This window comes from Phaenicophaeus curvirostris, chromosome 1, assembly GCF_032191515.1.
Source record: "Phaenicophaeus curvirostris isolate KB17595 chromosome 1, BPBGC_Pcur_1.0, whole genome shotgun sequence".
Taxonomy (NCBI): Eukaryota; Metazoa; Chordata; class Aves; order Cuculiformes; family Cuculidae; genus Phaenicophaeus; species Phaenicophaeus curvirostris.
This window is the reverse complement of record NC_091392.1, coordinates 61,096,833-61,119,323: the sequence shown is the minus strand read 5'-3', so window position 1 is coordinate 61,119,323 and position 22,491 is coordinate 61,096,833. Positions and strand designations below refer to the sequence as shown.

The 22,491-nt window shown below is 42.5% G+C and overlaps 1 protein-coding gene across 1 annotated transcript in view; it reads right to left on the bottom strand.

Annotated features, from left to right (window-relative positions):
- Positions 1–3,827: 3,827 nt before the first annotated feature.
- STAB2 (stabilin 2) overlaps positions 3,828–22,491 on the bottom strand; it is an 84,786-nt gene continuing 66,122 nt past the window's right edge. The window contains 17 exon segments of the mRNA XM_069859875.1: positions 3,828–4,096; positions 4,683–4,802; positions 5,861–5,989; positions 8,065–8,172; positions 10,356–10,514; positions 11,277–11,396; positions 12,040–12,146; positions 12,593–12,758; positions 13,893–14,026; positions 14,373–14,514; positions 15,559–15,752; positions 16,285–16,392; positions 16,776–16,880; positions 18,648–18,797; positions 19,774–19,897; positions 20,369–20,425; positions 21,617–21,763. Coding sequence (XP_069715976.1) covers positions 4,046–4,096; positions 4,683–4,802; positions 5,861–5,989; positions 8,065–8,172; positions 10,356–10,514; positions 11,277–11,396; positions 12,040–12,146; positions 12,593–12,758; positions 13,893–14,026; positions 14,373–14,514; positions 15,559–15,752; positions 16,285–16,392; positions 16,776–16,880; positions 18,648–18,797; positions 19,774–19,897; positions 20,369–20,425; positions 21,617–21,763 — 2,121 coding nt within the window. The 3' untranslated portion in view covers positions 3,828–4,045.

Here is a 22,491-nt window from a genome sequence, read left to right as displayed (position 1 = left end):
TCCTGCTTGGAGATGTGAAAACTCCTCTTACACACAGAAGAAATTGTGGACTGCCCAAACAGTAGTGGTCTTGGAGGAAGGAGGAATTTAAGGGGAAGGATTGGTGCTGTTCTGGCATGCTTGGTTTTGTTTGTTCATTGGAAATTTTGATCTTCAGCCTTGTGGTTTACAAAGAAATACCTGTACTCCCTTCTGGCCCTGTTCAGCACTCCAGCTGGATGTTTGCTCTGAAAAGCTTAAATCCAGTATTAGTATTTCAGTGAGACACAGTTAGTAGCCAGTTTAAGGTGAGACTGAGAGGGATGGTATACAAATTTTAACTTTGCTTTCTGCTGTAGCTAGAGCCTTACCTGTAACTGAAGTAACTGCTGTTGTGTTGTCCTGGCTCTGCTGCATTGCAGTGATTACAGCACAGGTGGGCTTAGGCTGATGGGGTTTTTCTCCTCTGTCTATGCAGTGTCTGTTCTTGTAATGTCTGTGCTTGGCTATAGGGTGGATCTGAGCCTAAAACCAAAAGTGGCAGTAACTTGGGCTACTTCAGCTTCCTTTTTAACTTGTAGGCACCTTTTGTTTTAAGTTTCAAAACTCTTTGAATATCTGCTCTCTGATAATAAAGCCATTTCAAGAGCTTTTGCATTTTGCATTTCAAAGTGGAGACAGATCTCTGTCAGGCTTTAGATGGATCCTAAATGCTGCTTTTTAAACTTTTAAGTGTCTTTTAGTGGTATACACTGTGGTTTTGCTGTTCCCTAGGAGAGAATGTATTTCATATGGCCTTCAGTAATGGACTTTTACAGTTAAAAGTAAACACGCACAATGGGCATATGAGTTGAAAGAAAAATTAGGAAATAAGAAAATGAAACCCAGAGTTTTCACACGACATATTTTTAGCTCAGGCCCTGAAAGCTGAGTTGGGGGTGGTAGACGATTTTTGTCAAGCAAAATAATTAGATGTTTTATTGGATTACTGAAATTGCAGGTAAGCATGAACACAAACTCTGGGTAGTGTATATGTTCTAAAGATTTGAGCTGAAAAATATCTATTTTGCACAAGGAAAACACTGTTGATGTGTTTCCTCAAATAGGCACTTTATAAAACTGCTGTATAGTAGTATTTAAATAAGAATGCTTTCCTTTCCCTGCATCCAAAGGAAACTTTTTTTTTTTAAACTGGTGCTTCCCACCCCAGCCATTTTAAAAGGCATAATATGATAAATGTTTTTAAAATATTAGTTATTAAAGGCTCTATTTTTAAAAACATAACTAAAGAAATATATAGCATTTGGTATTCTTCATTTTGGGATATCACTTGCTTCCTACCATGATTGTCAGGTAAACAAACTTTTGGTGACCAAAAGTTTTCTTGTTTTTTTTTTATTCTGTCTATATTATGTGCAAATAACTATATTGAATTTCATATGCGGTATCTTTCATATTTTTAAAAGCATGTTTGCAAAGTAAAGAATGTGTTCTAATCTAGCCTGCACAATTTCATAAGTAATTTTCCTGTATGCTTGAAATCAGTCTGAGATTTTCAGAGGTGGTTATAGATTTTATGTTCATGATTTTCTTGTGCTCCTTTTTCAAACTTGACGTGCAGCACTCCTGAAGTTTATGTGTGTGTGTTTAAACAGATGGATATACTTGAAATGAGTAAGTTCATCTGACAGCCTTGATATTTTGCTGGATGAAAAAGAAATTTTGCAGGAAGCTAGTTTGCCTTTATCAGGAGTTTTGTTGGTGGGACTGTGTGAGAAATATTTAGCATAACTTGATAATGAATTGTGGGGGTGAAAATATCCCCTGTTTGCCTTCAGTTCTTTATCTTAATACTCAGATAGAACTTGGTGTTACATGCTCCAGAGGTTTTAATGTGCTGTTCAACACAAGCCAAAACCAAAGCACCATATATTCTTCATCTTCCTACCAGCAAATGGTAATATTATGTTGTTCAGTTCTGCGTTATTGAATTGTTAATATTTTGTTGGTTGTTCTGTGATGTTTCTTCTTCTAAAGCTGGCTAGTGGTCAGTTTGTTTGCCTAATTTTCCTGTGTTAAGCCGAAACAGTTTAATTGGTTTGGATGATGTTATCCACAGAATACACATCTTGTTTCAAGATGATTTCCTTCTGTCTCCCTTCGTTTCTCTTAACTTGCAAATCAAACTTCTGTACAATGCTATCTTACAACAGCCAGCTGAAGTAAAATCTTGCTTATATTGCATGACTTCTTGAAATAAAACAGCATTGCATGAAAAAAACGGGGCAGAGTTATGTTCATTCAAAACAGCCAGACTATATGTAATAGGAATTTAAGTAAGAATTTTAGAGCATATTATGTATTTTTCACTGCTAGAGTGCCACTCTTTCATTTTAAAAATGTCTTGCATTTTTGTAATGATTTCACCTTGGCACTCTCAGCATTACTTACTTTGACCTTGTTATGTTACTGACTTCAGAGAGATTTTTTTTTTAGCATATTTAAAGGGCAGCATCTCTATATTCACTTGGGCAGCATAATTCATTCGAACACCAGAGCAAAAATTTTCCATTCTGTTCAGTCAGAAACACAGAAGATAATAGTCTGCCACTAAAAGAAGAGTTTAATGAACTGTACAACTTCTTTCTGTGATAAAAATATTTAATGATTATTAAAAAAATAAATGCTTGGACTTTGTCTGGTCCCTAGGAGCCTCTATATTTCGGGTGACTCAGGAGAAGGGAAGAATGCAAGTTGTATTAATTGCAAAACTCTGTGGGGAAAATTCCCCTAATTATGTATGTGTGATTAAGTGTGTGTGTGTTCTAATTTTTTAAATATAGGTAAAAAAACGCAGACATGTCTAGGGGGGCAAGGGGAGGAGCTAGGGAAGTTAAGTTTAAGTCTCTTTCATCTAGGTGTATTAATGTATCAGATTTCCTTGGTGTTATGCTTGATAGATGCATCAACAACCCTGGATTTGCCTGCACACCTTGTTATGATAGAAGGCATGCTGGGGATGGTCTCAGATATAATTAATGCTTTCCTGCAGTGACACCTTCCCTCCTGCCCCCATCACTAGTAGGAAGCACATCACAGGGAAACAGTACTGCAGACAGCAAGAACTTTTCCTTTTCTTGTTATTTTGTGGTTTCTACAGTGTTCTCAGAGTTTGCTACGATGTTAAGGTTATTAAAAGAAGGAAATGAAAGCAAACTATATGAAAGTTTGATTTGCTTCTAATACTATGGTAAAAATTGCAGCTTTTATTGCTCTGTATCGGTTGAAAGGCAATGTTAACACCCTTGGTAAAAACGTGACGTGAACAAGCAGGTAGCTTCTGCTCCTCTTACACCTTAAAAAACAGAATGTGGACGTGACGTGGCAAAGGTACGTTCAGTCTTCATTGTCCACTTCACAAAAATGGCTCAAGTAAAAAATGGAATGCTCTCATTACCTTGCTAAAGATTCTACAATTACTATTTCCCTTTGTACAGTGAGGTGAGATGTAAATGAGACACAGCTAGATTCAAAGAAAGACAGAAGGAGGAGGCAAGTGGGGAAGACAGGATGCTCATTTCCTGCTGCTGAAATTCTTAACAAGAAAGTGTAGTAGCAAAAAACACTGAAGTTTAAGAACACAGCTTTAGCACATGTTCTGTTTCCTGCTTGCCATTTGTAGTTTTAACTGAGTCAAAATGCAAGCATAAGAGCTGGACTAGCAAATGTAGGATATTTGCCAAGTTAGCGTGTTTGAAGCCATTTAAAACTTCCCAAGAAGAAAAGCAGTTAAATTGCAGTCTAGTGAAAGTCATGCTTTTCAGAGAAGCGCCTGTTTGCTGCTGGATAGTTAGTTGAGACCAAGTTTTGCATTGCTGAGCTACAGCCAACACTTCTGAGGTTGGTGACTCCATGAACTATATAGGCTGCATCTTAAACAAAGCTCTGCTTTTCTGGTTTTTAATTTGTAATGATATTTTACTCCCTGAAATGTGTACGTGCTGTTTTTTCACAGTAAGTGTAAATAGAAATGTGTTTTATAGTTGACTAATGCCAAATTCAGTCTTTAATTCTGATCATGAGGACCACTTATCACAAGCTGTTGGTCATCCGAATCCTATAAAAAAAAGAAGAAAAAAAAAATCAGACTTTAACATTGCCTTAAGAAATTAATGTCACTTTTTGGCAGATTTGCCCATGCTGAAGGCAGAGTTTGCACCTTTCACTTCTGCACCAAACAAGCATTTTTATTGGATGCAGAAAGGTTTCTTTTGATTTTTAGTCTCTGCGTGTACATGAGAGTTTTGCAACATTGGACCATCGAGACTATTCAGGTATTCTGGCTTTACTCAATCTTTCCTTCCCTTGTTTCCCAGCCCCTTCTCCTTAGATTTCAGATTCTTTGCAGAAAAGAAAAGGGAAAACAAAATTGGAAGTCTTTTTAAGTGCGTATAGAGGTGTCAGTGGCAACCAGCAGCATTTGAAGTCCAATTTAATTCTGCTCTCCTTGAAGGTAGATGTAAGATGTAGCTGTAGACCGCAAACCCAGCTGCTAGCAGTGGTGAGGCAGGAAAGCCAGGAACTTGAATGATGTTTCCCTGAATTAATTGTTCTTTTTTTCCCTGACTAGACATTTTCCTTTCATAAAGTTATTCCTTCTTGCTGTAATTGTAGTTGTATCTCAAATAAAAATGAACACTTACTGAGAAAAGATCGTAAGTAGGTTCTGGTGAAGCCAGTTCAGAAGAACTTTCATATAAGGGGTTGGCGATATTTGAAGGCTGTGATTTGTCCAGCGATGTTATGTCACTGTCATCTTTTGACTACATAAAATCACACAAACCTGCTTAGAATCCATCCTCTGTCTAACAGTGTGTTAAATGGGGCACTAAAGCTTCCCTACCAACTGGTGCAGTATTGGGACTGAACTGACTTTATCATCTCAGTCAGTGTCTCCAGGGTATTATCTCAGGTCACTTAATACTGGTACCTTTTTTCTCACCATTACTATTTTAAAGCCTCAGCAAAGAATGGGAGAGACAGTGTTTCCCTGACGTTGTGCCTAGGATTAAAAGTACCTGGTTGATATTGAGTGCTCTCATTGCAACTAGATAAAAATACAAGCATTTCCTTTAGCTCATGGCTCCTGGTTTTGTTTCTAGAAGATAATTCACATTATGCAAGGCCAAGAATAAAAAGGGATTTGTGGTTACTTCTAGGCAGACTTTCTTTTGGATTGCTTTTTGTGTCTTTTGTAACACTTTTTTGCCATCCCTTATCTATGAGTAGCTTGACTGTTGCTGGCTGGTTTAGCAGCATTGTGATGCTACGCAAGGCTAGCAACTTTATGAAGAGAAAGCAAGCACAAGAGTCCATTACTACAAAAATTTGCACTTTTCAATCCTGACAATCATTTTAATTTGCCTGTATTTTGAATGTGGCCTTTTTCCTATCAAATGTTTCAACTTCCTAGCTAGGAAAACTATTAGCAGTGCCACGGAGGAGGGGGAAAAGAACAGGTACCCTTCCAGTGGTTGTAATTGCCTGCTTCCCTAAGGGTGAGTTTTCTGGTGAGGCAAAGACTTCTGCACTGGTGCTGTGCAGTTAAATAAGGTTTTGGCCAGTCCTTGTTGTTGGAGGTGTTCCTGCCAGGCACCCTGGAGGGAGATATCGGGGGGAGCAATAGGCTCGTACCCAAGAAAAGTGTGTGAACCTTTCCCATTTCCTCAACATCTTAGTCTGAATGGTTCAAATGGGAAGCAATCGGGAACGTTTACCGCTTAATAAAATGAAAGGAGAAATTAGAAGCTGTGAGTTTGGCAAGTGTGGTGGATCTGGGGTAGTGTTGCCCCCCTTTTTTGTGTTCTTGTCTGCTGCCTACCATGAAGTGCTGGAAGCCTGTGTTTCTCTTCCTGAATCTGAGGTAAGAATATCCAATAAAAGCCACAATTCCAGTAACCAGGCAGATACCAAAGAATATCCCTGTCCCGCTACTGGCATGAAGATGAGCCTGTAAACAAGAGAGAGGATTAGTGAGCTATGGGTGGGCACTGGTCACCTTCTAGTACCTGAGCACATGCAGTGTCCCTTTGAGATACCCTCCAGTCTCAAACTACTTTTGTTCTGAAGTTTCCTGGTACATCTTTCATAGACACAATTAAATATGGCCTTTTGATAGTAATTACATGCTAGATTTTTCAGAGTTACTGGACATTGGCTCTAGGATAGCTTCATCTTGTTTATGTTTTGGAGATACAGAGCACGCCTAGGTGTTTTTTTTTTTTCTGGTCTGATGAGCCTGAAACCTCACTGGTTTGAGGAGAAGTGGATACCATATTCCTTTTAAGCATCCTTGGAAACCTGTGCTACAAACCCTAGAAGGCTCTGTTTGGGTTCAGCCTTATTCTTGACTGCTCTGTGCGCTGAGGAGGTGTTGGTTACTGCCAGCTATTGGTAGCTTTACCATCATCTGAGCCCTCCTTACCAGCATGCAAACTGCACCTGAGAGGAGGCCTATCTCACTGCTGGTTAGAGGGATGGCCAGCTGGCGTGGAGAGTATGAAGGGCTGGGCTCTGCCAGCCACTCAACATCTGCCTTCTGTAGGTGATTTTGCCCCAAACATGTAGTACCTTTAACTTGAAATCATTCTTCAGTCATAGCAGGCAAAGTGTCGATCCAAGTAACTGTATATAATATTTTAATTATTTTAGAAAATGTGTAGTTGAAGGACTGAAATAAATCTATACACAATTTGGATTTAACCTAAAGGGGAGAAATTCCTGCAGACCCTGACTTTGGTTGTCCTTCTGCAGCTCTGTAGCCTCATAGACATGAGGATGACCAGCAGCATTAGGGTAACGATACGTTTGAGGGACCCTGGGACACGCATCTGCTCAGGCTGCAATCTCCACAAAGCAGTGGGGGCTTTGCTGGCAGTCCAGGAGGGGCCTGGAAATGGGTAGAAGATTTGTCTGCTCTTACTCCTTGTGACACCTTAGCTCTGTCTCCTCCTGCCTAGAAAACTAATTATTAAACTTACCCTGGCAAAAATAATCACATTGTTGTCTTAATAGATATGCTTTCTTCATTTATTTTTTTAGAAAACTAAGTAACTTGCATGGTGTAGCTGGGCAGCTAAATAATACAAAACATTTAGTTGTCCTCTAGCATGTGAAAGGTATTCCAAAGAGTGTAATATCAGGCTGCTGTAGACTGACAGAGATTGCCTATTATTCTGAATCATTTCCAGGCAGTAATTTATACTTTTACCCAAGTATGTAATTTCCTACTTCTGAGGATTGTAGGCTGCAAGGGGTTTTTGTCAACCACGATTGTGCAGGTGTATGGCTGAGCTTCTAGGAAGAAGGCTGGTTTGTAAAGGAGAAAGGGTTGCTCAGAACAAAATGAAGGTAAGAAAGAGAATATCATTGGGATTAATCTTGTGGACTGCAGGGGTGTCTGGATAAGCCACCCCTGAATTCAGAGCTGGGGTGGATGGGCAGTGAATGTGAGTGAGGCCCCTCTAGGGTTTAGAGAGAAGGATGAGGATGAGTAATCCTGAAGAAAGGGAAGCTCTTCAGAGTAAAGACATGGTGGGTTTTCTTGCAAGGTGAACTTCACCCTGTGTTGGGCTATTACAGGGTACCCGGCATGGAACAATGCTGGGGAGTGCTAACACTGCACATCCAAACACTTACTCTGTTAAGAAAAATATTTTGTACTGGAAACACCTTGTTGGTTTTGATAGGAATGAACACAAAGTTAAAATACTTTTCTTAGAAGCTTGAAAGTTCTTTCTAGAAGAAATGAAATGGATCTTTATAAAATCTCCATTAAAAAAAAAGCTCCATTATAAAATGGAGCTTTAATTTTATTTATATAAAATAAATGTGGGAAGAACTTGTTCAGACAGAAAAATTCTGAATAAGTTTCACAGCCCCCTTGTTCTCCGATTTTCTTTCAATTTAACCTTTTAGACTGAAACTGCATATACAGGAAAATAGGAATATTTGAATGAGTTTGTATTGACATAAACAACAGCCACCCCCCACCACCCCCCAAAAAATAAATCACTATGTACTTACAGGTGCTGGTGGAGCCTTTAAAGGCTCTGAAATGACATGGATTATCCCGTTGGATGCGATAATATCCCATTCAACAATAGCACTTTTGTCCACGTATCTGATCTCACTCTGCCAGGAAAACAAGCAAAGAGAGCTGAACTTTGACCCCTCTCCCTTTGGGACTGAAATAAACCTTGACACTAATTCCCCACGCACAGAGGAAAGTCACATGGGGGCTTAAAGCTCTGCCCTCCAATGACAGCAGCCTGGGATGGTCCCAGACTGGTCGTAGCTCTCCTGTGCATGAAGTAGCCATCATCATTACCTCCATATTGCCTTCACACATGCCTTTGTCCTTCTTTTTTTTTCAAAAAGAAAGGAAAAAAGAAAGGTTATTGTGATGTTTGTGCAATTGCCAAGCTCTGCCTAGGAGAGCTGTTACTCCTGTGTGCCAGGCAGTCTGCAACCTGCCTCTGTTACAGCTGATTTCTGCGCTTAGGATGCCACTTGCACCAAGTTTGCTGGCTTAAAAGAGCTGAGTCTGCACTAGTGGGGACCTGCTGCCTGCAGTTTAGTTGGTGGCCGAGCATCTGTGCGCTGGAGAGTTTGGCAGCTCATCAGGAAGGGAGAGGAATGGAATTGGAAGCAGCCACTCTAAAGCTTCTCAAAGGATGGTGGGAGTCCTTGACTGCGTTGGGTCGGTCCTGAGTCTCTCCATCTTGTTTTGGATGTGCTTTAAATTGAAACAGCAAAGAGGTTTCTCTGCAGTGAGCAGAACCAGGAGCTGCTGCCTGCTGTTGCCCCAGCACAGGGTTGTTTGCTGCTGCTGAATCACACAGTGACTTTCTTTGCTCATGGAGGAAGGCATTCAGCCTTGGTGGCACCACAGAGCAATGTGGTTGTCACAACGTGTGTCCTCCTCCCTCTCCTTCACCCCTTGCTGGATCCTGGGGCAAAGCTCATGGACTCTGACCTGATGTGCTGGGACGGGTGGCTGTTTGGTTGCCTGTAGCATGTGTGCAAAGTGGCTGCCACCTCTCTTTCCTACTCTGGCCACCCTGCTGAAGATTATTGCAACTGGGAAAGCCAGAGGCTTGCTCAAATCCTCCAGAGAGGAAGAAAAGCTACAAATTTCCAACCAGCTTCGAAGGGCAGGAGCAAGATTTGTGTTAATGGGCTCAGAGCCTCCCCTTGGTAGCTTTTGAAGACAAGAGGATTTTTTTTTTTAAAGGATAAACTCTTCTATCTCAAATATCAGATCAAAGTGATCCAAAACAGCTTCTGGCGTGCTAATGAGTGAAGTGGCAAGCCCTGTGCTGGTGCACCCTGTCTGTCATGAGGGTGTATTTTATTAATGTGATTACTGGGTTTGCAGTATATGGTGGTTTTAAGTACATAGTAATTATCATGCTCAAGGAGTTTCTCTGAAAAGCAAAGGAGGAAGGGAGCATAGGCAGCAGGTGGGACATGCATCTCTTCCGGGAGCACCTATTTCTTTCCTGTTACTGTCCATGAAAATCCTCCACTGCAGTTGGCATATTGGGCACTCAACTTTCTGTGGGTCCAGTGCCATCCTCTAGAGCACGTTTTAACTGCAAGCCTATGGGTGCTGGGCTTCTTATTTTCACATTCAACTATACTGCATCACTCACAGAAGAGTCCCAGCCTTGCTCTCAAGAGGCTTCTCTCACAGACATGATTTAAAATGCCTGCGTAGCAAGTGTTTTCTTAATAAAAAGTGAGACATTTCATGTGTTTTCAAAGGGTATGTTTTCCTAAAATGTCAGAGGATGCTTTCCGTTTGCAAAAAGGACATACATTTTTGCAATTAACACCCTCATCCCAAATAGTAATAAATAAGGTAAACTCTGCTTTGGCTCTGAGCAAGGCTATGCTGAGATCTCCTCTCTTCCAGAAAGTTACCTTTAAAATTAGCTTTACAAATGCAAACACCTTTTTTAATGATAAACTGCTACTCTCATCTCTCCTCTGATCACACTGCCACCTCCCATAATCCTGCCAGGCTAAGAGAAGGGTTTAATCAATCTCATATCCACATCCTGCAATTCCTGCAGGCCAGCTAACAGCATCCTTTGAGTTTTGTGGGTCAGAAATTGGCCCTTTACAAACTTGTAAAGCTACAGTTTATTAGCTTCTATCTCCAGGCAGGAAAGAGCCTTCTGAAGTCAGCCTCTCGTTGCTGACCCTATAATCTTACTGAATTGTTCTCTGGGTCAGTGTATCACCTGGTTACAGGGTATAGCGCAAGGAGGGGAAAAAGTGTGAAGATGGGAAATTTATTAGAAAAGTACCTGTTCAGTGGAGGGGGTTGGATGTTCCTGACCCCCGGTGTTTGTAATCAGGAGTTTTTCCCCTAGGTGAGTTAAAAGTGTGGTCCCATTAGTCAAGTCTTCATAAAACATTATGTTGGCATTAGATAAATGATACTCAATGTCTCGCCCAGAAAGAGTCTGCAAATGAGAGCAAAATACAAGGACCGTTAACTGATCTGATTAATCCACTGGATTTACCCTTAGACTAGAGCACCTGTGACCTTTTTGCTATTAGTACTGCAGCAAGTGCATTATGAGGCAGAGGCTATTGGGAAATCTGGATGCACACCGTGGGATATTCTGTCCCTGCTGGCCTCTTAGCTCCCTCAGCAAGCTGTACCTTGATTCTGGTGGGACAAAGGATTTAACTCTTTTGCATGATAACCAGAAGTGATGAGCCTTAGGGAAATTCTAAACAGCCTGAAGATGTGAGCTAGGGCATAAAACCATGTGAATTGTTTGAGACAAGGTTTGACTGAAAGAAGGAAGTAAAAAAGGGAAAAGCTTAGAAATGAAGCTAGGAACAGATAGTCTTTCATGTATTTGTGGGAAATACCAAAGCTGTGCACTGTTTTCTTCAAATAACTGCTTGACGTTAATAAGCCAGAGAAGACTTAATCTCAGCAGACTCCTTTATAACTGGGTAACTGAAACTGCTGGTTCCCTGTAGAGACTCAGATACTCAATAACCTTACGCTCCTAACTGTGGAAGACAAATGGAAATGATGAACTCACCTTTTCAGAAGCACAGTTTAAACTATGTTGGGTTACACAGAAGACATGTCATACTAGGGTTATTTTTTTCTTAAACTTAAATTTCACCATGACACTAAAACCCATAATAGCTGTTTAAAAAGTGTTATTAAAGTGAAGAAGGAAAAAAAAGAAAAAAGCTCTGACCTCATTTTCCCTTAACCCATTATCATTTGGAGCAAAGAGGGTGGCACGCACTGACAGATCTGTGAGGTACCGCAGGAACTCTCTCCCCTTCCTAGAGCTGTTGGAGTAAACCATGATGTCCTAGGCAAAAACAAAATCCAGCATTACTAAAGAATAATTGTGAGCTCCTGCATGGGGAGCTGAAAAGATGAGACCGTATAAATAACAACAAAGAAACTTTCTGTTATTAGCCATGAAGCAGATCTGGAGAGACATTATAGAGGAAGTTTCTATTAAAGCACAGTTTTAGCTGCCGATTTTCCAAGCGCATCTTAAGCTTGGAGGGAGCTGGGAAGGAATTTGGCCCTTGTTGTCTGTAAGGCTCCTTGAATACGTCTGAGTAACAGTTAGAAGAGAACCCTTTTAATGCTTTGCCTTTCCCCAGCAACAATTCAATACAATTTATTACTAAAAAAAGCAGCACACTCCTTGTAATGCTTAGAAAGCCAGAAACACTTGTGCACAGAATCTTCTTTCAGCTAAAGCTGCTTCAGCATTTAATTTCCAAGTAAGTTTTAAAAAATCCAAAATCTCTTTGATGCAAGTAATTAAAAAATAGTCCCTAAGTTCTGATTCTCACAGTGCAGATTTAGACCACTCCCCCTTGGTTTGCTGGTGTAGTGGTGTTACCTTCTAGTAAGGCAAACACTAAGATACAACCCAGTGGCAGATCCTGCTTCGCTCTGCTCACCGAACTGAGCAGCACACCAGCTGTGGGACATACCGATAAGAAGTTTTTCAGTGTTGGGAAAGATGTCAGCACTTGCAGCAAGTTCCCACTGCAGAAGAAGCCGTCCCCCACGTAGCCTGGCTTGCAGGTGCAGTTCACCTCTGGAAGGTACAAACGCAGATAGCCACGTGGGCAAACACCCTTTTCATAGAACGCTTTGGGTTCGAAAGGACTTTTAAAAGCCATCTAGTCCAACCCCCTTGCAGAAGCAGGGACATCTTCAATTAGATCAGGTTCCTCAGAGCCCCATCCAACCTGACCTTGAATGTTTCCAGGGACAGGGCCTCCACTACCTCCCTGAGCAACCTGTTGCAGTGTTTCACCACCCTCATTGTTAAAAATTTTTCCCTTTTGAGAAGGCTTTAGGTCACCCTGTGCCTGAAAACCAACTTGCAGCCAGCAGATAATTTATTTATTTCTTGTTTAAATTAGAAAGAGGCAGCGTCTCTTTGCAGTGTTATCTAGTATCCTGTGGCCAACCAAAGGAACTAGAATGTGGGCTGCTGCTTCCCTTTGTGCAGAGGAATGCAGCAAAGGACCCTCTTACCCTTCTCCCTGTAGCAGAAGACATCCCAAGTTTCACTCAGGTTGGCTCTTCTCCCATAGTCCACGATGCCGACGTACCCTAACCCGCAGTTTGGAGAGGAGAAGGCGGTTGGGTAGCCAACTCTATTGCCATCAAGCCAGCCAGCAGCACATAGGTGGTACCTTGCCTGCAGCCAGCACAGCCGTAAGGGAAAAAACACAAGGGAAAGAGCTGGGAGGTGAGGCTGGGGTGCTGTGGATGCAATGGATGTTCCCCCCAGGGCGCTCAGGCATTACGTGACCCACCAGTCCTCTTTCTGAGGGTCTGAGACAGCTCTGTCCCTCTGTCTTTCCTGCAGCCTGCCGTGTGTTGAGGTCTATGCTAAGGGGCTGCAGAGAACGGGACCTTCTGAAAGACAGTGGCTCCACGCATGGGCCAAGGGAGCCTTTCCTGGGAAAAGCTTTCCGAAGGCTAAAGCTAGGCAGGATCAGAGGTAGGTGTGAAAGCCAAAGGGGATGTGCAATCCCATTGTACACCAGCCTACTATTTATCAGCATGGGAAGAGCCGACAAACCGGCTCAACACAGAAAATACATCCCCTGGGCCACTGGAGCCAGACCTGTTGCTAACTCTGCAGCTTTGAATGTAACATTTAGACTATAGACCACAGGAAACATGCAGCTCTGGCTGCAGTATGAATCTTGTGAGGCAGCAGGAGGAGGTTTATGTGCTGGCAGAGGTCCAGCTTCACATTTTGCTAAAGGTGTCTGTAAACAGCAAGCATCTTTCTTCCTTCCACAGACTGGAAGGAACCAGAAAAGCACAGTCTGACTCAGTCTTCTAAAACAAGTTTTACAAACATGAGGTGTAATGCTTATCTCACTCACGTGAGCCATGCACTGTTTATAACACACTCAAGGAAATGAATGTGGAAGCAGGTCTGCTAACTGAACAGCACTTGGGGAAAAGAGCCTTGCTCTATAAAAAATATAAATCTAAACACAGTTCTGAAGTGTACATTTATTTCACAAGTCCTAATTAAAACCCCCTTGAAAACACTATAAGTCTGACTCTACCATCTAACCTCAGTATCACTGGAAACAAGAACTTGGTAACTGGTTTCAGTGTTGTATGAGCAGGTGTGAAACAAACAAGCAGTCTGAAAACCTCTCCCAACCAAATATACCATGGTGCACAGGGGAAGGAAAAGAAGGAAAATGAAGCTTATCAGCACAGAGCAGCCCCCATCTCTCCTCCCTCCCTGTTTACGCTGTGGCTAGGTCCTCCCCAGGAATCTCCTCCCGCAGAGGGTCTACTTCACCTTCTGAGCATACATCAGCTGGTTATATGTTGCGATGGTGGCTGACTCATTGGCGCAGGCCTCCTTTGCCTTCTCATAAGTCATTTTGTACTGCCCTTGTGGGGACCGCAAGTGGAAAACCCCAACCGTGGTATCTACAAAGAGAAACAAGAACCAGCTTTTCCTGTGCGGGGTTCCATGCCTGGATGCAGATTCAACTGTGCTATACAAATACCCATGAATTTTGTGAACTGTATTTGGGACAGGTTGATTCCTTAAGGGTAACACTCCTACCTGAAATGCCCTCATCTGTTGCTTTATAAATCTGGTATTGCAAAGTATGTAAGCACACACGCTAACTTCGATCTTGTCGTTGTTTGGAGGGGACATAGGGGACTGAATGAGCTTACAGACAGAAGGATCATGGCCACTGGCTTCAGTGCAGAGGCACAGGGGCAAGGATACCCCTGTCCTGTGGTGTGCATGGTGTGCCATCCTCACCTTGGAAATGTAGATCGGCACAGTCGGCATCGGGGTGGCACTGCCCATTGTCTTGCAAGCAGCGGTCAAGAGGAAGCTGCATTACTGAGCAGTTCAGCCCATCACCAATGTAATTATTTTTACATTCACATCTGCGTTTGTCCTGGTCAGAGAAAGAAGAAAAAAAGGCCAGGTCGAATACTTGTTACTTACTTACAATAAAAGTGGTATTTCAAGTACCATTCTTAACTGTCAGAAAAATTTCACTTATTATATCCAGGAATGGACAAACAGGAAAGTTGCTACTGAAAACAAAGGTTCAACAGACCAGAAACTCTGATGCTGACGTTTATTCTTCTGAGCAAAACATTTACACATGCACTTGGGTGCTTTGTTAAATTAGTACCAAAGCATAATTCCATCCACAAAGCTAATAACATCCATTGGAAAATTATATGACACAGAATTAACAAAAAGTGATGGAAAACCTGTCAAAATGATATTTAAATGACTGGGCATGGGAGCATGAAAGAAATTCAGTAGCCCACTGATAGTAATAAATTGATAACTCTAAGCCAAGAAGGAGCTGGTGACATCCAGCGATTGTGATGGTTGGCAGCTGGAATGAAATAGTGGCGAGGCTTTTCTAGGTAGCTCCTGGAAGACACACCAGGCAAACCACCAAAATGGGACAGGTGATCCTGAAAGCACCAGGACAATAGCTAGATCATGTCACCAGCACAAATTTTCCTCAATAACATTGACCGTGTGGGCCAAGGAATTTGTATCATGTGGCTACAGAGCTTTTTAAGCTCAGTCTGTTCAGCTAACAAGGGTCACTCTTCTCCCAGATGTCCCTAGGCTTAGCTACCAAAATAGATTCAGTTTCAATCCAATAAACTGTTATGGCACATAGGGATATCCAGTCAGAGAGAGCTAAGAGGAGGACAGAAAAATTACACATACAAAATATCCCATCTGCTTTAGTATCTCTTTCTCTAGAGAAAAGTTATCAAACTTTTTCATCCCTCAGCTGAAGGGATACCCAACTGATATGGAAAGCAGGCTGAAGCTATGTAAAGGTTGTTTTGGAAAACATAGACTTTGGATGGTACGGGGTGTGATCCAGCTAGAAAAAAGACACCTGCTGGCATCAGTAAGAAATACCTCAGACTTCCCTACTTGTGACTGAAATCATTCAACTTACGGGTCCTATGACGTTGCAAATGGCGTGCTCGTGGCAGCCTCCGTTGTACCCATCAGCACAAGGATTTATTGGAAGGCATGTAAAGCCATCACCTTTGTATCCTTTCTGGCAGCTACAGAAGACTTTCACCCCAAGTTGTGTGCATTCAGCTGCCTTGTGGCACCCACCATTATTTTGCTTGCAAAGGTCTGCAGCTGCACGGGGAAAAGAAAACATATGAGTAAAGTTTGCTTTTAAAGAGGATATTCTTCACAAAGACAAACCACCTCCAGGTTTTTAAGAAGATGGAACACTTGTGTGGGGGAAAAACCTGTTGGAGCTTCCAGAGGCATTCCTGAACTTGTGTGAAGGGCTCTGAAGTCCTTGTCAATATGTCCTCTGTTTAAGACATACATGCTCATCCCCGAGATTCTGCTTCACCTTTTGGTTGCCCAAGACAGCTGCTTTTTTTTGGGGACTTTGGTCTGGCCTGGGTGAGTTCAAAACCTGACCGAAGCAGGCTTCTTGTTCATACTTCTGCTTAGCAAAGCCTGGTGAAGCCAGCCGCTTGCTTTGGGGAACACCTGATCTGTATGTATCTTAAATTTGTTTCACTTGCTGCACTGTGGAAGTTGTTATGTTTGATAGCCAACATTTCATAGCAGATGGTAACTGCATGCAAGTGGATGAGCAAGAGCGGGCAGCCTGTTTTCTTGTAGCATGCTATGAATGGGACAGGGAGCTTACCTATGCATGTGAGCCCGTCCCCATCGTAAAATGGCTTGCACTGACATGTGTTATTCTCCATGCAGACAGCATTGGTGGAGCAGTTAGGGGAACACACTGGCTGTAGAGCTGTGGGAAAGACAGAACGGCTGGGATGAAAATATTACTTATATTGTGATGTCCTTGTTTAATGCAGAAAGAAAAGCCTTCACACAAATTTGCTAACTCAAAAAACCCGTAAGACTTTTTTTTCAGTGCTTAGCTCTTGGGTGATCCCTTCCCTCATGTAGCCCAAAGACCCTCTACAGAGGAGGCAGGCACTTATGTTCCCATTTCACAAAGGAGGAGACAAATGGGTGAAGGGACTTTTTCTCAGTTTAGAGCAGTCCCTTAGTCTCCTTTGAGGGCTTCTGATGTTGCTGATCTTTTCTCTGTGCAAACCAACTGTTGAATTGTAAGTGCTTTCAACCCATGGCTCCATGTGACCGAGTCTGATGAGAGAAGGCAGAGACCTAGCTTGGTTTCACATAGCCGGCCAGTCCATCCTATTTCACAGAAACATCGTCCCGTTCCTGAATATCCTTCGTCACACTGCCCATTGTTCTTGCATTCACAGGCTGCAAAAGGAAAGCAGAGGGATCACTTACAGAGCTGCCTGTGGGAATGTGGAAAATCTTTCCCTAGAGAGACATCACCTAGACTGTCAGGTTCGATACAATTTATTTAGCAACTCTTTAGATGAATTTAAGCTCATGGTTTTTCACTGCAAGGCCATTCAAACAGCAGGCCATAGTATTCAGAGCAGTCGGGCAGTTTGCATCCTTGGAGGTTTGCAAGCCCCAAAAGGACTGTCCAAGAACAACCTGGTGTGAGCTCAAAGCTGATTCTGCAGGAGCTTGGACTAGATATCTCCTGGGGTCCCTTCCAATCTGAATTATGCTGTGATCCTATGATTTCATAACTGTGATTTGTTCACTGTCCCTCTAAAAATGAAAATTAGTATTGATCTGCATTGTGGTAAAGTAGCAGACTTCACAAAGAACTGTGACAGGAAGGAGTTAATGGCTGGGCTGAAGACCCAGCCTGATTCTCCCTAATGTGAAGCAGATGGTGGTTGTGGGGAAGCAAGCTGCAGGCAGAGAGAAAGAGAGAGACACTGTGTGTCAGTGTGTTTAATTGCTGTTTGGGAAGTCTGTCTGAGGAAACCAAATACAAGGTTAGTGACCTTTGCTGTAAAACATGGGCAAATTAGCTGTAATTTTTTTAAGGTTTCAGGTATTTTTATAACTAAAAGCTTCTGAATTCCTTCTGTTCCTTTTATATGTGAGGTGTCACCTCTTGTGCTCTGCAAACTGAAGCTTGAGGGACTAATTTAAACTATAGCTGATGTTTTTTCCCCACTTTTTGGGCCCTACAATAACTTACGGACTGAGTCCTTCTTAAGGAATTATTGGTGGCTTTCTGTTTTATAAAGTAATGAAGTAGCATCCTTTCTTGCCTTATCCTTCTTCCTGAAATATTGTTGTTTTAAGAGGAAAATTATGTTGATCTGAGGAAACTGATTCTGTGAAAGTCTTGTCCTGGTGAGAAGGAGTTTTGCCCTATGGTTATCTAGTTTTTGACATAAGTATGCATTAAAGAGAAGAAGCTATAAAACATTGTTCTGTTAGGTACAACAGTCTGGGTCAGACTACTAGCTCGTACAGTTTATGCTATATTGTGCTATAAAGTCGATAAATTGCAGGTAAGCATACTCTTGAGCCTTGGTATTCAAAGCCTAGTGTTTTGCCTCTGCTCTAAAGATATCTAGCTTATAAACCCCAATGTATGTGCATCATGAGCATTACAGGTGCACAAGGTTAGGGTGGAAAGGTTAATGTTGTAGCTTCCCCTCTGAAAGCTTTGTATTGGAAAAACATTTTTAAAGGATGATATTGATCCTGGTTCTACCTTCTTACATTTAAAACCCCAGTGAAATGGATTATGTGAGCAGTTTGTTGGCTACTGTCCCTCTTCACAAACTGCATTCATCTCAGTGTCCTTTTTCTTCTGTTCTGCAAAAGTAGTGTGTAGCCTTGTTCTCCTGCAATTCTTGACGGACCATATTGCTACAATGTGGTCTTGGCTTTTATGGGGGTGTGGGAGAAGGCTGCAGCTCATGAAGGCTCTGTCTCCATTCCCTGTTACTTGTGTACTTCTGCATCCCCTGCTTTCTCCTCCTCCCTTCTGAAAACTGGTGCCATCAGTCCATCCTGTGAGAAGGGACTAGGGAAAGATGTTGATATTGAAAGGGGGGATGCATTTCTTGATTTACTTAACCCATCACTGACAAAACAGTTTAGGTGTCACATGGGTGATAGCATAGAAAGGAAACTTATACATACGCTTGCAGTTGTAGCCGTATCTGCCTGGCAAGCACAGCTCACACGAAGTCCCGTTGAAGCCACTGTTGCAGTGGCACTCTCCTGTTCCCGTATACCCATCGTCACAGGAGCCATGGCCGTTGCATGGGTTCTCTGGGCCCCCTGGGCAAGCTGAAAGGTTTGGTTTTTTCTTAAGAAAAAGGATTTTTAGCTCAACTATATGTTTATTCATTGTCACAGTTCATTATTTATTGTTCTGTAAAAATCCTTGAACAGGGAAAGGCCTGTACATGGATCTCTGCTGGGTTGTGTAAAATCAGATGTGACACTTGTAACTGCAAGCCTCATGCTCCAGTTTTACAGCTCCCATCAGAAACATGATGTGGACTCCTCTAGCCCTGGATCTGTGTGCTGTTACTTGACTGCCTGCTCATTCAGACCCATCAGCGAGTGACGCTGCCCAGCCCCTGCCCAAATCCAGCTTTGCTTGTGCACCTCCATCTGTCTGGGTGGTGCTGGGATAAGCTCAAAGGGCAGCTCAGGCTGGGCTGCCCAAAATTGCTTGAGACCCCAATGTGTCTGTTTGGGAAATCTGGACAGAGTGAGCCAGCAGGGCTACGTGTCCCAGGACCTGTTTGCCAGCAGAGATCCTAACCCAGATCCTGACCCTACAGGTTCTGGTGAGATCCTCAGCATCACTCCCTTACAGGGCTGGCAGGTGAAGGAGCACGTAGTTCGTTGGTGTCTGCTGCCAAACAGCTGGAGAAAAAGCTTCCCAACCTGTCTCAGGTGCATCCAGGTATTGCTGCCACAAACCTGATAACTGTTTTTGTATTGAAAGGGCTTTCAGCTGGTGACTGATTGAGACTCATTAGGTTTGGTTACAGCAATGAGTCTTTACTCTGTAGTATTCACTTAGTTTGCTACTAGTTTGGAGCTTAAACTTGCTGTAAATATGAAAAAGAGAGTATTTGGAGTGGAAAAGCAATAATTTGTTTGTTTCAGCTCTTGCAACAGAGTTTCCATGTTTTGCAGCTGTTCCCTCCTCATGCATCCTATCCCAGCTCCCACAGCTGAGCTTGCTGGGTGTTAGGTAGCCGTGTTCAGGGCAGGGCATGGCCTGGTGGCAGGGAGGGAGGGCTCCTACCTTGGCAGTCTGGCCCGAAGTAGCCCTTGCAGCACTTGGCCGTGTGGATGACCATGGAGCAGTTCCTACGGCAACCACCCCTCCGCAGCCCATAGGAATCATACGTGCACCGGTGGATCCCTTCCTGGGCATTGCGTGTGCCAGCACAGAGAGAAGGTGAAAAAAAGACAGGAAGATGAGTGCCATGTGAAATTTGTTGGTTTTTTTTTTTCTTTTTAAATTGCAGTTTCTGACGTACGCTGAATCAAAATGTGATATGTAAAGGCTGCAGGTGTGAGGCCCCCACTCTTTCTTTGATTCCTGAGTTGCCAGGCACCATGAGTGAGGTTGGAGGGGTTGCTCCAAAGTCAGCAGAAGCACTTACTACAGTGGGTGCTGTGTGAGACCAACAAATGTCCCCCACCAACAGCATCTGGGTGTTTGCCCGGGGGTAGCTTTGTCCCGGAGGCTTTATGGCATCTCTTAACAGTGTGGTTTCATGTTGAGGTGTTTTTTTTCTTTTCTTTTTTTTCAAAGCAACTTATTCTAGTTTGCTTGTGTGAAGTACAGAGAAGAGCAGGTTAGGCCACTTAAATGCAAGATTTTAGTGTATTACCTTTGGTTTTGTCCCTGGAGGGCACTTTGAACTACTGAAACAGCTAACACAATGCCCCTGTTGTACAAAATGGAAAAAAAGTGCATTACAATAATGACAATGGAAAGCTATTTAAGATAGACAAAATATCTCTTTTATGAAGGCAGCAAATATGAGCAGAGAAGAGCTTAGGTTTAGTATGCTTGAAGCAGATTATAAGAGCTTTGGAGAAAGAAGAGAGGAGAATGACAACTAAATAGTTGCATTAATTTAGTGCCGTGAAATGCAAGAAATTAGTTTTGATACCAGAATAAAAATTCTGAAAAAAGAAAGTTTTTATGGATTTAAACAAACAGGGAAAAGATGATGGATATTCTTTAACCAAGTATTGACGTGGACTGCATCAGATCTGGATGTCAAGTTTGGAGTAAAGTAAATGGTTACTTCTAGGGAAGAGATGACTGTATCTGAGGAAGTTATGTCTATTTAATTTAACAAAGCCATGAAATAAAAGGTAACTTGAGTAGATGAGATACACACAAATGTTGGTGATATAACTGAAACATAAATTCCAATAATTGTTTTTTAAAGACTGACTAGGTCAAATTGCTTTTACTTCTAGGTAATATTTTCACAGAAACCATTTAAAAATGGGCTTTAAAACTTCTTGTTTGTGGGATGCATCAAAGTTCCTGGAGGAAACTTCCTCTGTGCCAACAGTGCTTATTCAGGTGTGCTAAAGGATATTTCTGTGAACGTAAGAGACTGAGAGCTTGTCTAACAGATCAGGCAATTTTTGGTCTTGTGTTATTACCCTGTGCAGCTGGGACAGCAGGTCCCTTTGTAATTGGGACCTTTGTAAATACAATCTACAATATAACCAAATCTATAGTGTGCATTTGTATTTGTATTTGAAAGCATGATAGGAAGATCTGTCCTTGCTCAAATTTATGCTTGGCTTCGTAATGTACAGTTCTCATTGAAAACAGGGCAGGGTTTGCTAAGCTGGTCTTAACTGAAACGACTTGTCCTGTGTGTTGCTTAGTGTGCATGCAGGTTGTCTCTTGTGTATCTTTCGGGCATTGTGCTGCGCTTGTTAACCTTAGCTCTAACCAATGATTAAGTCAGATTTAGTCAACCCAAAGTGGTGGGACTTGATCTCAGTAGTGCCAGAGCTGCTGCAAGTGTTACTCTGATCTCTACGAGGACAGGGTTTGGCTCTTGGGCTGTGTCTTTGCTGGGGTGGGGGAACAAAAAAAGGGGACTGACCATGAAATCCACAGTGAAGAAGCTGTCGCAACGGCCCCCCAGGCTGGGGTCTGTCAGCAGGCAGTCAATGCCATAAGCGATGCCCCCGTCGAACTCCAGCTGCCGCTGCACTATCTTGCAATGTCTGTCGTTCAGGAAAAGTGCGCCCTGAGAAATGGGATGGGGAGAGTGGGGTGTGACAAGTTGTGAGACAGTCTTCCTTGAGGCCAGGCTGAATTCAGGGCCTAAATGAGAGTTAAGGATAATCCTCCCTCTGCTGTAAACCAGTCTGTGGACCTCTTCCTATAGCTGAATGTTACAACATCACAGATGAGCAGATCTTTATCCTTACCTGAAGGGGACAGAGTACTCCAACCCTATGTCCTCAGGTTTACCTTATGTGCGTTTAAGATCGTGTTTTCAGAGACAGATGCTTGCCAGGGAATATGTGAGTATGATCTGATACATTTGCAAAGAAAAACATGCTGATGTTCTGATTTAACAGGCTGTGTACATGCCTGCAATCTTAGCTTCTAAGTGCTCACAAAGAAGGATTAGCATTCAGACGCTGCATTCATGGGGCTTCTGCCAAAGCCAGGTTCATCTTGATAGTTTTCTGTTGTGTATTTCATTGTAGTAGTTAAAATGTGCTGGCAGTTCATTTTTCAGGTAATTGAGGGCTGTTTTGTACGTATTGTTTCATACAACAGAGAAACAAAGAGCTCCAAAACAGTTCCAAAGAGTCTTACAGACCATCTAACCTGCTAAGCCATTTGTGTGGCTGCCCCATTTTTGTGGCTTTTCCCTGTGACTGGTGAAGACCGATTAAGTTTTGGTGTCACTGACCCTTCCTGGGGGTTGTGCACAGGCACTGTATGGTCTGCATGAGTGAATCC